Raw genomic sequence first — 13827 nt, 5'->3', positions numbered from 1 at the left:
AGGGGGTTGGGGGTTGGCTATGGTGACAGATAAAGTGGATTTGTAGAGTATTGCTACCCCTCCGCCCTTTTTTTGGGTGCGATCAAGTCTATGTATGTTATATCCAGGTGGCAGGACTTCATTATCCTTAGTGGTAGGTTTTAGCCATGTTTCCGTTAGGCATAGTATATCAGGTGAGTAAACTGCCAGGAGGGCATGTAGGTGTTGAATTTTGTTGTTTACACTCCTTATATTCAGGTGGCAGGCCAGCAAGGAGTCTAGGGGTCTATGTGCAGGGTCTATATTGGTTGGGGTGTTGGTGGAGGGAGAAAAGGTTGTAGTAGTATTTGGACCTGGGTTAGGGTGGATGTCACCATCCATGGTGAGGTTGTTTTTTAGCCTCATTATAAGTTTCCAGATCCTAAGTAGGGTACTATGATAGTACCTAGGTTTGGAGTAGATGTATCTAGGCCTGGTAGGAACATAATTGAGTAAGGTGGGCGACTGGGAGGGGAGGGGTTGAGGGATGTTATGAGTGGGTAAGGGAGATGAGGTCCTGAATCTGAAACTTTAGATATTCTTCTTTTCACCACTCAGTGTACATCATCTTTTACTTGAGCAGTGTAATATAATCACTAGAACTTAACCTCATTCACATGTGAAGACAAAAAAAGAACTGCTCACACAAACACACACACACGTGTACACAAACACGCACACACACACTTAACTCTCAAAAGTACTACACGTGTACACATTAACCATCCCAAAAAAGACATATAACAAAAATAGAAAATAAAAACATAAAACATTTAAAGAAAATCACGGTGATAGCCAGATATGAAGAAAAAGCAAATTTCCATGCTTTGCACTTTTTCCATACTTATTTTTAGTTATTAAAAAATTATAAACGATCATCTCTGAAAATGAAAGTAAGATGGATATACAGATTATTAGTAGTCTGGTTCAAAAGTATGTTTATCTTATACAGTAGGACTAGGGAAGTGTCTGGTAACTTGTGGAATTGCCTCTTTGTCACATAACTTGTTCCTTGGCCTTTCAGCACATCCATAACATAATAATACAGTTAAACAACAATCCACGACTGGGTGTGGGTATATCAGGATTTACCCACAGTTGGTGGTGTTTGATCATGTGATTAAACAACACCAACCATGGGTAAATCCTGATATAACCATACCCAGTTTTGGATTATTGCTATTAATACAATTACATTATTTAGGAAAGAAATTGCTTATATTGCTTAACTCATTCATTCTGGAGTAGCTCAGGAAATGCTGCCTCCTTAATTTCACCATAGGAACAACAGTGCAGCCTGAGCTCATTTTCAGAAAATCCATTTGTAATGTCATGCAGAAAACAAATGTTCATAACTCCTTAACTATAAGAGCTAAACTAAAAATGTAAACGTGAAAGCTGTTCAGCAGACACTAACCTTAACAACAATGTAAATGTTGATAGTCCGTATCAAAGGCATTATTAAATATTTGGCAAGGGATGCTGATATTGTGCATATTTTTTACCTTTTTGGAAAAGCAAAGCACAATATCTTGGCCAATGTACCATGTAGAGAAATACAATTTGTATTTAATTTGTTTGTATGGATGTCAGCTTTAAAATGATACCTTAACCATTACTGCAAATTGCTCCTTTAGGGAGATATTCACAGAAATATGATTAATATATTTCTCATAATTGATAAATAAACCAAGCATAATATCTCATCACCTGTAACAGAAAGACGCTACATGTTAGTGCACAAGTTGTGTGTCTCAATGTCAGCTTCAAAATGATGCATCATTTTTGCCATCACCATGCTCCCTTGCAAAGATATGGGTATAATAATGAGAAGTATTAGAAATGTATATTTTTCATAATCCTATAAGACTAAACAAACTTTGATATCTGTACATGTGTACAGTGCACAGGCACAGTTCTTTTACCATGTTGTAAGGAGTAACACTGTCTTCAAAATGAGGTATTGCTTGGCACGCTAACATGTTCCCTTGCAAAGTTATTTACCAAAATATGAAAAAAATAATAATTTCCATAACCTAAGTTCAAAACAAACTTCAATGTCTGTACATGTGTACAACATACAGGCACAGTTCTTTTACCATGTTGGAACTATCAATGCTGCCTTCAAAATGAGGTATTACGTAGTGCATTCAGATGCTCCTTTGCAAAGTTATTTACCCAAATATGAAAAAAAATTATTATTTTCATAACCTAAGTCTGAAACAAACTTTGATATCTTTACAACATACAGGCACAGTTCTTGTACCATGTTGGAACTATCAATACTGTCTTCAAAATGAGGTATTACTAAGCGCATTCAGATGCTCCCTTGCAAAGTTATTTACCAAAATATGAAAAAAAATCATAATTTTCATAACCTAAGTCCAAAACAAACTTTGATATCTATACATGTATACAACATACAGGCAAAGTTATTTTACCATGTTGGAACTATCAATACTGTCTTCAAAATGAGGGACTACTTAGCACATTCAGATGCTCCCTTGCAAAGTTATTTACCAAAATATGAAAAAAAAATCATAATTTCCATAACCTGAGTCCTAAACCAACTGATATCTGTACATGTGTACAGCATTAAGACCCAGTTGTTTTACCATGTAGACACATATCATTATAAATATACACATTGTATGTAGCCAACATACTGCTGAATGGGTATATGTAAAGAGAAAAAGCAAGGTAAGGACCGCCACTCCACTAATGAACCCAGGACAGGCATGAGACTTCAGTGGCATGCAAGGCCATCTGATCTGTCCGATACCTGTGCTGGCTACCCACTAAGACAGCTGAAACCACTACAGTCTCACAACCTCCTTCAGTGTCAGCAGTCTGGCTTACCTATGCCTTTTCTCTTTACATGTGTCCATTCAGCAATGGACCTAAGGGATTAAGTTCTGTATTATTAAGCCCTTCCTGTCATCTAAACTCTACACATGCCTGATAAAAGCAGAATAAAAGTATTAAAGGATGGTTACTGATATTTTCAATTGTACATGGTAGCACTCTTTTGAAACAGTTGTTCTTTCTCTGCATCTTCACCAGCTCATTACCACAGTTATTTGCCAAACTCAGAAAATATCATGTTTTACACAACACAATTCATAAGCAAACATAAAATCTGTACCCATGCACAGCATACATATAGTTCTTTTACAATATGAAAATGAAGTGTTACTCAGGATGTGTACAAGTTCCCTAGCACATTTTTTCCTGTATTGTAAAGTAGTGACAATGGTGTTCATAAATACAATAGGGTTTTACTTACCATACTGGTCTTATTTGATCATGGGTATTTTCCATTCTTATCACAAGCTGCATGTTACCAATCCTGCATAGCTCTCCTCACCCCATTATGGAGGTCAGTCAAGAACAATGCAATGCCCTCCTCAGGTGCACACCTTTCCTTCTGAACAGGTGAATATCTGTGGTGATGCTGTCATGGCAGATTGTGGATCCACCGACCCTGTGCATCAAGCCATGCATGAACCCATTCTGCAAACATCTGGCCTTGTGAGCTGCCCGTTGACTGTTTGCTGTTTTCCATATCTGGTGAGGAATTATGTCAGAGCACACAAAATTGCAACGTGGCCACCATGACTACAGGTGTTCAAAAATTGCTCTGATTTGAAACCGTAGCCTTCCGAGTGGTTGACTGATGACATCATTCCCTCCAATGTGCAGCACAAGAATGTCAGGCTCAGGGTAGATGGAACACTTCTCTTCCAGCAACTGCAGTACTCCACTCCAATGCATACCTCTTCTTGCAACCCAGTATACCTTCATACTAGATGTGGGGAAGCTCAAGTTGTAGTGGTTTTCACTTACAGAGGCATGGCTGGCAGCCCAGTGAATGTAGGAATGGCCACATACCCCCACATTCTCATTTGCTGTTCTCCTGCTTGTGAAGCCATGTCAGTGTCAGAAGGTGGATGAACCTGCACCAGAAAGAAAATGCAAACAGATTACTACTGATGTTTGAGAGATGTATTGGAAGACTACATATATATGTATATCATATGCATTACCTGGTTAGCCCATCCACATCTTCAGAAGAAATGCCCTCTAAATAAATGAACTACAGACAATGTATGCAGATGCATCACCCTATCTCCCAAAGGAAGGCCACTGTCATACTGATCACAAAGTGAAGTAGTCGGTCAGCCACGATTATATATATATATATATATATATATATATATATATATATAGATGTATGTGCGTGTGTATATGTATATATGTGCAAGTACATTATGTGCATACATATGTATGAATATGCACACATATATGCACGGATATATATATATATATATATATATATATATATATATATATATATATACACACACACACACACACACACACACACACACACACACACACACACACACACACAGGAAGAAAACATCAGGGGCTTTGGAGGATAGCTAGTTGATGAAGAATGAGGGGGTGGCTGGCAATGACTCCAGGCAGAGAAAAAACACAGTCTGGCTTGTGCATTCATCAATGTGATAATAATGACTTCTTCTTTCGGCTGCTCCTGTTAGGGGTCGCCACAGCAGATCAACTGTTTCCATTTCTTCTTGTCCTCTGCATCTTGCTCTGTCACACCAACCACCTGCATGTCCTCGCTCGCCACATCCATAAACCTTATCTTATGCCTCCCTCTTTTCCTGTTACCTAGCAGCTTCATCTTTAGCATCTTTTTCCCAATATACTCTGCATCCCTCCTCAGCACATGTCCAAACCAATGTAATCTTGCCTTTCTGGCTTTGTCTCCAAACCTTCCAACCTGGGCTGACCCTCTAATATACTTGTTCCTAATCCTGTCCATCCTCGTCACACCCAGTGCAAATCTTAACATCTTCAGCTCTGCCACGTCAATCTCTGACTCCTGCCTTTTTGTCAATGCCACTGTCTCCAACACATATAACATAGCTGGTCTCACTACCCTCTTGTAGACCTTCCCTTTCACTCTTACTGGTACTTGTTTGTCACAAATCACTGCTGGCACTCTTCTCCACCCACTCCATCCTGCCTCTACTCTCTTCTTCACCTCTCTTCCACACTCACCATTACTCTGAACTGTTGATCCCATGTACTTAAACTCATCCACCTTCCCCACCTCTATTCCCTGCATCCTCACCATTCCTCTATCCTCCCTCTCATTCACACACACATATTCTGTCTTAGCCCTGCTGACCTTCATTCCTCTTCTCTCTAGAGCATATCTCCACCTCTCCAGGGTCTCCTCCACCTGTTTCTTGCTCTCACTACAGATCACAATGTCATCTGCAAACATCATAGTCCACGGAGACTCCTGCCTGATCTCGTCTGTCAACCTGTCCATCATCATAGCAAATAAGAAAGAGCACAGAGCTGATCCTTGATGTAATCCCACCTCCACCTTAAAAGCATCCGTCATCCGACCGCAGACCTCACCGTTGTCACACTACCCTTGTACATATCCTGTACCACTCTTACATACTTCTCTGACACTTCTGACTTCCTCATACAGTACCACAACTCCTCTCTAGGCACCCTGTCGTATGCTTTCTCTAAATCCACAAAGACACAATGCAACTCCTTCTGACCTTCTCTGTACTTCTCCATCAACACTGTCAGAGCAAGCCTCACATCTGCAGTGCTCTTTCCTGGCATGAAACCATACTGCTGTTCACTAATCATCACATCCCTTCTTAACCTAGCTTCCACTACTCATTCCCATAACTTCAAGCTGTGACTGATCAATTTAAACCCTCTGTAGTTACTACAGCTCTGCACATCACCCTTATTCTTAAAAATCGGTACCAAAACACTTTTTCTCCATTCCTCAGACATCCTCTCACTTTCCAAGATTTCATTAAACAATCTAGTTAAAAACTCCACTGCCATTTCACCTAAACACCTCCATGCTTCCACAGGTATGTCATCTGGACCAACAGCCTTTCCGTTCTTCATCCTCTTCATAGCTATTCTTACTTCCTCCTTGCTAATCCACTGCACGTCATGATTCACTATCCGCACATCATCCAACCTTCTCTCCCTCTCATTCTCTTCATTCATCAACCCCTCAAAGTACTCTTTCCATCTGCTCAACACATTCTCCCCGATTGTGAGTACGTTTCCCTCATTATCCTTTATCACCCTTACCTGCTGCACATCTTTACTAGCTCGGACCCTCTGTCTAGCCAGTCAGTACAGGTCCTTTTCTCCCTCCTTAGTGTCCATCCTTTTATACAACTCTTCATACGCCTTATCCTTAGCCTTCGCCACCTCTCTCTCTTTGCCATGCACCTCATCTCCTTATACTCTTGTATACTTTCTTCATCTCTTTGACAATCCCACTTCTTCTTCGCCAACCTCTTTCTCTGTATACTCTCCTGTACTTCTTCATTCCACCACCAGGTCTTCTTGTCCTCCTTCATTCCACCACCAGGTCTCCTTGTCCTCCTTCCTCTTTCCAGATGTCACACCAAGCACCTTTCTAGCCATCTCTCTTACTAGCTCTGCTGTAGTTACCCAGCTATTCAGTAACTCTTCACTGCCACCCAGTGCCTCTCTTAACTCTTCCCTAAACATCACCTCACAATTACCCTTTTTCAATTTCCACCATTTGATCCTTGGTGCTGCCCTCACACTCATCCTCCTCTTCTTGATCACCAATGTCATCCTACAAACCACCATCCTATGATGTCTAACTACACTTTCCCCTGCCACCACCTTACAGTCTCCAATCTCCTTCAGACTGGCCCTTCTACACAAGATATAATCCACCTGTGTACATCTTCCTCCACTCTTGTATGTCACCCTGTGCTCCTCCCTCTTGTTAAAATATGTATTCATCACAGCCATGTCCATCCTTTTTGTAAAATCCACTTCCATCTAACCTTCTGCATTCTTTTGCTTCACACCATACCTACCCATCACTTCCTCATCCCCTCTGTTCCCGTCACCAACATGCCCATTGAAATCTGCTCCAATCACCAGTCTCTCACCTTGGGTACAGTCATCACCACTTCATCCAACTCACTCCAAAAATTTTCTTTCTCATCCATCGCACACCCAGCTGTAATAATGACTTCTAATTATGTGCATAACAGTGACAGCTGCTGAGAGTTTTACCTGAAAAGTGATAATGACTCAGTACTATATTGTAACTGCACTTATTGTTAATGTGACAATGACCTGGAATACATTATTGCAAAGTTATGCATGTTCAGACACAGGTGGTAATTGCTGCACATAACGTGTTGAGAAGGCATTCATTATATTACCTTGTGCAGTTGTTATGCACCACAGACTCATTATCATCAGTAAGGGGAAGACCTCAGTAATTCAGTAAAATAGTATAACACTTAGATATTACTTCTTCCCACTTCTGTAAAGTTATGTACGTCATAAAGCATCAAAACCTCAAAGATTAATGAGAAAAATAACTGCAATGTGCAATGTCCAAGTCTCTTAAAACTTTACTTCTTTTTATCCCTTGATGTTGCCACCACTGGTTAACTGACCCTGTCTGACAACATTATAATATAAAAAGTTGTCATTGACAATTTATCTAACAAGGGATAGAAAATAAATGCATTAGAGGCTGTCAAGTGTCATTATTTAGTCTTTTTATTCATGCCTTCCAGCAACTGACTGCCCTTCCTGAAATGAGACATCTCCATGCAGGAAGAACATGAGGTTACCTTGCAGGTAGCATGTGGAGAGAAGATGGGCTCTCCTTATTTCTGTACCAGCTTGTATTTTGCCAGAAGTCTTGGGAAAACTGTACCCTCCCAAGCATTAAAAAATGGCAGGTATGCAAGACCAGGTAAGCAGAACACATTTTTCAGGCACATACAGTGCAATGATTCCCGGAGGCAATGACACTCTAATGGCTAATAAAGCATTAGATGTATCACTTGCAAATCTCCAGTCTCCACAAGAGTGTTGTATAGCTCTTAGTAAAGTGGCCCAAAAGGAATCTTATATATAAGCACACATATATCAGTAGTTTTCACTCAATCAGGTCCTGTTTATATCACAAACAAGGTTTAAGTCTTTAGAATGGGTAGTTCTGGTGCTTTTTTTCTGTGGATATGCAGGAGGTCCATCAGAGTGGGGTCTGACAATGCTCTGTATGATGAGCCACAAACCGTTATAGAAAATGATGAGGTTTATATCGCATGGCATCACCCATTGCAAACAGTTCATAAATAGATGTGAGAAAACCAGGTGTAGTAGTCCATGAAAAGACAAAACGTAGCACTGCTGATTGAAATTGCTGCACCTACTGACTACAGTGTCTTACGTATAAAGAAATAAAAAAAAAAAAAAACAACTAAGGTTCAAAGAAGACAACTAAGGAAAGAGATGAATTGAAAACTGAAAATGTGATAGGCATAAATGGGTGAAGAGGCAACAGAAACAGGCTGCAGAGTGCTAGAAGAAGAGACAACAGAAGTTCAGAAAGGCCTTGACTTTATGTCCCTCCAGTATGGAAACACAAAATGTACCCAAAATATGCAGCAAGATAGATACCAATAGAAACAGCAAAGCATTGGAAAGTGGAAGGCTAAAAGTGGAGTACAAGAAGATATGCCAAACTTTGGTGAAGACTTGGTGGGAAAGAGAGGGGGTCAGTTTACAAGAAAGATTGGGAGGAAAGTGGACTGTATACAATGAACATTTAGGATGGAATATTTTTAGCTACCTAAACAGCTAGACTAAAAATGTAAAAACAAATAGCTGCATAAAAGTGTATACAAAACAGACTGATCCCAGTTAGACATTTAGCACATATGCCAAAAATGTTAAAGCAAGACATTTCATTCCCAACGTCCCATCTTCCAAAATGAATGCAACTGTCAGAGTTAGACCTCTCACTCATTTAGTACATAAACTGTAAAATAAGCTGTAAAATAAGCAAATTTCCTTTTCTTTGCACATACATTTTCATGAAAAATGTTCTTATAGTAGGTACACAGTGACAGTATGACACTGAAGTCTTCCACACAATTTTAACTAGCATTACATACTTTCAGATGACCCAGTTCCTTTTTCTTTACATGTATAAGTTGCAATATCCTTGTATAATTTCCATACTGTACAAATGTTCTCTCTCTCTTTTGTAATGACGACAAGAAGGACAACGATATAAAAAGAAACATCCGTACTTAATACAACAGAAAATACAGTTTTTAATTTAAAGTAGATGTTCAGAGGATTGCTGCTACAGTAACGCTTTGATCATTTGCTTGTGAGAAGAGAGGATTTTGCATTTTAGTGTATAATGAATTTGTAGACTAGAAGTTGGACAGTTGAACAATGTTTGTACAGTGGAAGTAAAATAAGTAAAACAATGGTCATGCCTCACAAAAGTTAGCACACACTTCCCTCAGCTTCTTGCTGAAATGCACCACTGTCACTAGGATTTCCTCATTTGGAGAGTGCTGCTGCCAGGGATCACTACCATTCCTTATGGACCACAAGCATGAGGAAAAATGTGGGCATTCCGTGAAAAAGTACAGTTGAGAGGGCTCCAGCTACCGCAACCCATGTCAATCTTACACAGACACACACACACACACACACACACACACACACACACACACACACCAGTACAAATTACATAGCATGGAGGGGAGAGTGATATCTTGGATATCTTTATGTTAGCTCTCTGTAATCTTTAAATACTATGCATTAATCATGAAATTAAAAAAATATATATAAAAAAGGAAATGGATTACAGTAAAAGCCCAAGCAGGGACAAGATCGTACGGCACCAACTGAAAAGCTAAATTGCAAGCCATTATCGGGCACAATTCTGCTGAGCTAATACTTCCAGTGAACAACTCGCCTGTACTCTGGGAAACGACTCCATTGTAGCCTTACTTTGCTTGATTTTTTTATCTTGCAGGCTCGTCGTAGTATTGCTTTTACTCCAGAGTCAAAAACCTGCACACACACTAAAAAAGGAAAGGAGATTGCTACTGCTAAACCCGCTAGTTATTTGAAAAGATCAAAGAAACTTAAGATGGGGGGGTGGAGGTGTTATGCCAGTGGCAGCTTGACATGGGTTAATCCGACGATTGTCTGACACCACTCGCTCCTTGCAATGCATAGAGAATTGGCTTACTAAGATTACTTGCATATACAACTGATTTACTCAAAAAAGTTAAATATGAACATCATGTAACTCCATAATGAAAAGTAAGTTGAGAAAGTACATGGACAAGTTCAGGTACTTTTTCAACTTATTTTTTAACAGTGGTGCTGCAATATGGCTATAAAGTTGGCGCTTGTGGAAGGGACTTGGCTGTAACTACATTTAATTACTAGCTTCTCACAGCGTACTCAGAGGTAAACACAGAGGCGCTGTGAGAAGGTACTCGGGGTTAATGAGTTAAGGTCTTTGTATAAGAAAGCTGAAGTGTTCCTCTGTGTTTTTCCTTGTTTAGTAATGTAGTCTGCATGCGTATGGGACTTGCATCCTCATGCTTGTACATTACATCAGTGCAGTACAGGAGAAGTAACAGAGAAAAGTAAATATCATTTCCTGTTTTTTGTTCTGTCAAGATTTTATGATGGGCATTGCAGAAATAGAAGGAAATTGGGTATATTTCTCTTACCGTATTTTTGAGAATATACCAGAATTTTCTTCTATTTTGCTCTGTCTTTTTGCATATTCCAATAGAAAGTCTGGCCATTCAATGGTACTGTAGAGGCTGGACTTTATTCTATTGGTATATGGTGGATTTACAACAAATAAACAAATTCCACCACATTTACAACAAGCATGCTGAGTAAGCTGCCCAATCAGCATGCTCATTTTTGAATACAAATGAGCCTTCGTTGTATAATTATCTAACACCAGACACCATGTATTCCACATAATGTAGACATCCTTGTAAAAAGTAAATAATTTATATGATGAACAAAAAAAAAAAGTTCTGCAAGGGAGTGCAGGAGGGGCTTGCCCCTAAATTTTTTCTTCTCTTTTTATAGTTTTTTTTTTTTTTGAGTTACATATCTCAGTATTCAAAACTCACTAAAGAGTGACTCAAACATAAGTCAAGTGAACATAGCGAAGTGGCCAAAACAACTCATAATTTTATTAAGGATGCCATTACTAAACCACTCGTAATTTTATTAAGGATGCCATCACTATTTAGATTTTTTACTTGTAAAGAAAAGAATTTTGGTATATAGGTAAAAATTGAAAATGCCTTCCACTTGTTTTATTAAGTGATTTAATGGATACCTTTATTGCTGTGTGCATGTTTGACTGTGTTTCTTTCCTCATATTGCACCTGAATTATTCACTAAATCCCTGCATCTTAATGCCTAGTCTTGGATCATTGTTTACATACCACTCAGATGAGTTTTTCAGCTGTTAATATTAATTAAGTCATTAAATAGTTATCAGCCAGTTATGATCCATTTTGCATTTAATATGCTAACTATGCTTTCATTTGCCTTACAGATGCACAGTCATATTTGTTTGTTTGGGACAAGAACCTGCCACATGAGATTCAGTATCTCAAAAAACATATTGAAATGAGACAAGAAGCATTTGTTAAGATGCGGAATTATTCACTAGATTAGCTCTTTGAGATCCAGGTATGATTCACCTTTAATTATGTTAATGGCTTGTCTTGCATTTGAAGTTAAAGATTTATGTGAAATTGAACTTGTCTAACTTTTGCATTCATAACTGGTTGGACACAAGTATACGTAAGTCTGAAATGTTAATCACACATGTTAGATCACAGAGCTGTGAAATAGAGCATGGTTTTAAAAATATTTTACTTCGTATTTCTTGTTTTGCACAGGACATGAAGCGGTATCACTGCGGATAAATGAAGATTCTCCAGCGATTTCATATGCATCTTTCAACCAGAAGTTAAATAAGTGGAGGGGGATATAGAGCATGAAACAACTTAAACATATTACACATTCATATAGCTGAGTATTGCTATGTGCACATGATTACCTGAAATACACTGCTCTGAAAAGTACTGTATATTTGTATAGTAATGCAAAACACTTCTTATACACAGATCTATGTATTATTGAACAGGAGAAAATAAGATACTCTGCATTTTAAGCAGGAACAGTTATATTTACGTAAAATCAGAATATGGAGGAACCTATGTGCAATGTTGTGCTAATCGAATATTTCAAATGCATACTCTTCAGACAAATCTCTGTTGATCAAATTGTTTTGTGCTGTACTGTTTTGTATTCTGACAGTCTCTTACTAATGTTTGGATTTAGTTTTGCAGTATGCACACAAACTGTTTTTGTTAGTAGGGATCGGACATGCAGTTTATCAAGGTACTATGCTGATTGAGAAATGGCCCTTTCAAAGACAAACATATAGTTTTATACAGCTTTCATTTTCTTAAATGCACATGTAGGCCTAAACATTTCAGAAATAGTTTCATGGAGAATAGTAACAATGCATGATACGTATTTCTTCTAGCATGTTATGCATGTTATGTTTATTTAATGGCAGACTTCAAATCTTAAAGATGTATACCTATTTTGAACAAAGAGCAGAAAAGATGGCAGTACCTTACTGTCACTTGGGCAAACAAGGACTAGTCAAAGTTTGGGTTGGTTGCCATAAGTAGTTCTAAAAGACTATCTGCTGTATAGCTTCACATCAGCTCTGCTATCACAGCTTTAAGGGACAAAATATTAGATTTTTTTTTTTTGCTTAAACTGTAGTCCACATGCAGTTAACAGAACAGAACCATTTTTGTTATGATGTCAGGTTTGTTTAGGGCTCAACTGCAGAAACAATTAAAGGAAGGGACACTGAACTTAATTCCACATCTGCTTATTGAAAAGAAAAACTTTCTTTGAGGGGTGTCAGGCATTAGGCATTTCTGTACTACATTAAAGTTAATGTGTTGCTTCAGACTATGTGGTGAAAAACATGTTAATGTAAGGAAAATGAATGACCCAACCCTTAAAGGAGAGCTGTGGGCAAAGTATTTTTTAAGTGTGCTCTCAACTTTTAAATAGAAGACTGTGAACAGGAAAGTTAGCAGCTGTGTCTGTTTTTGATATTTTGTAGCAACAACAGAAGACCTTGAGAGCAAAACTTAAGAAGTAATTTATTGTTACTGTCTCTTTAATACATTGAGTCATTACCCTGTGTCTTTATGCCCACCGCTGCAAAAAAAAAAAAATAGGTCCATTTTCTAAAAGAGGGAGAAAAAAAATATTCATAGGGAATCTTGATAGCAGGTATGGGCTACAGTTTCAGACTACCATTCAGAACATGGGATTGATAGTCAGTCACAAAGTTCCCATCTGTTTTGTGATTAAACATTTTCCTAAGAATGTTTAGTCTCTGAAGGATGCGTTGTGGTTTATAGCATACATGCAGGAAGGTGCAGCAGTGGGTAGACATCAGTGCTGTGTTTCAGCAAAGAAATTACTTGCTTGAAGAAGATCTGCAGTAAATACTAAAGGTAAAATGTAGTGTAACTGCGCCTGTGGTGATATAACTGTTTACACATATGTTTATTTGATTTAGCAGCTGAATTGGGAATACAGCTAAAAGTCTGCCTTAAGGGTAGACTTTCTTATTCCATATTGCGCGTTAGTATTTTGTAACTCCACCTTGCCATTTTTCAGTCTGTTCTGATGAGAAAGGATGTCATCGTGTTTGGAAAAAAACTTCTTTCAGCTTAATACTTTCACATCTGCTTTGATACTGTCCATGGTTTTCAGTTCATACATTGCATACGGATATATAGGGTTCATTTCCCCAGAATGCATAAC

The 13827-nt window shown here is 38.5% G+C and overlaps 1 protein-coding gene across 1 annotated transcript in view; it reads left to right on the top strand.

Moving 5' to 3' along the window:
• The window catches only part of LOC122815022 (leucine-rich repeat serine/threonine-protein kinase 2-like), a 2570681-nt gene extending 2557253 nt beyond the window's left edge, over positions 1 to 13428 (top strand). Inside the window, 2 exon segments of the mRNA XM_044087274.1 lie at positions 11513 to 11649; positions 11862 to 13428. Coding sequence (XP_043943209.1) covers positions 11513 to 11634 — 122 coding nt within the window. The 3' untranslated portion in view covers positions 11635 to 11649; positions 11862 to 13428.
• The last annotated feature ends 399 nt before the right edge of the window (positions 13429 to 13827 follow it).

Source organism: Protopterus annectens, chromosome 11.part0, assembly GCF_019279795.1.
Source record: "Protopterus annectens isolate FY-2018-M chromosome 11.part0, PAN1.0, whole genome shotgun sequence".
In the NCBI taxonomy this organism is placed as follows: domain Eukaryota; kingdom Metazoa; phylum Chordata; order Ceratodontiformes; family Protopteridae; genus Protopterus; species Protopterus annectens.
Note: the sequence above shows the minus strand (reverse complement) of the source record. Positions and strands in the feature narration are given on the sequence as shown.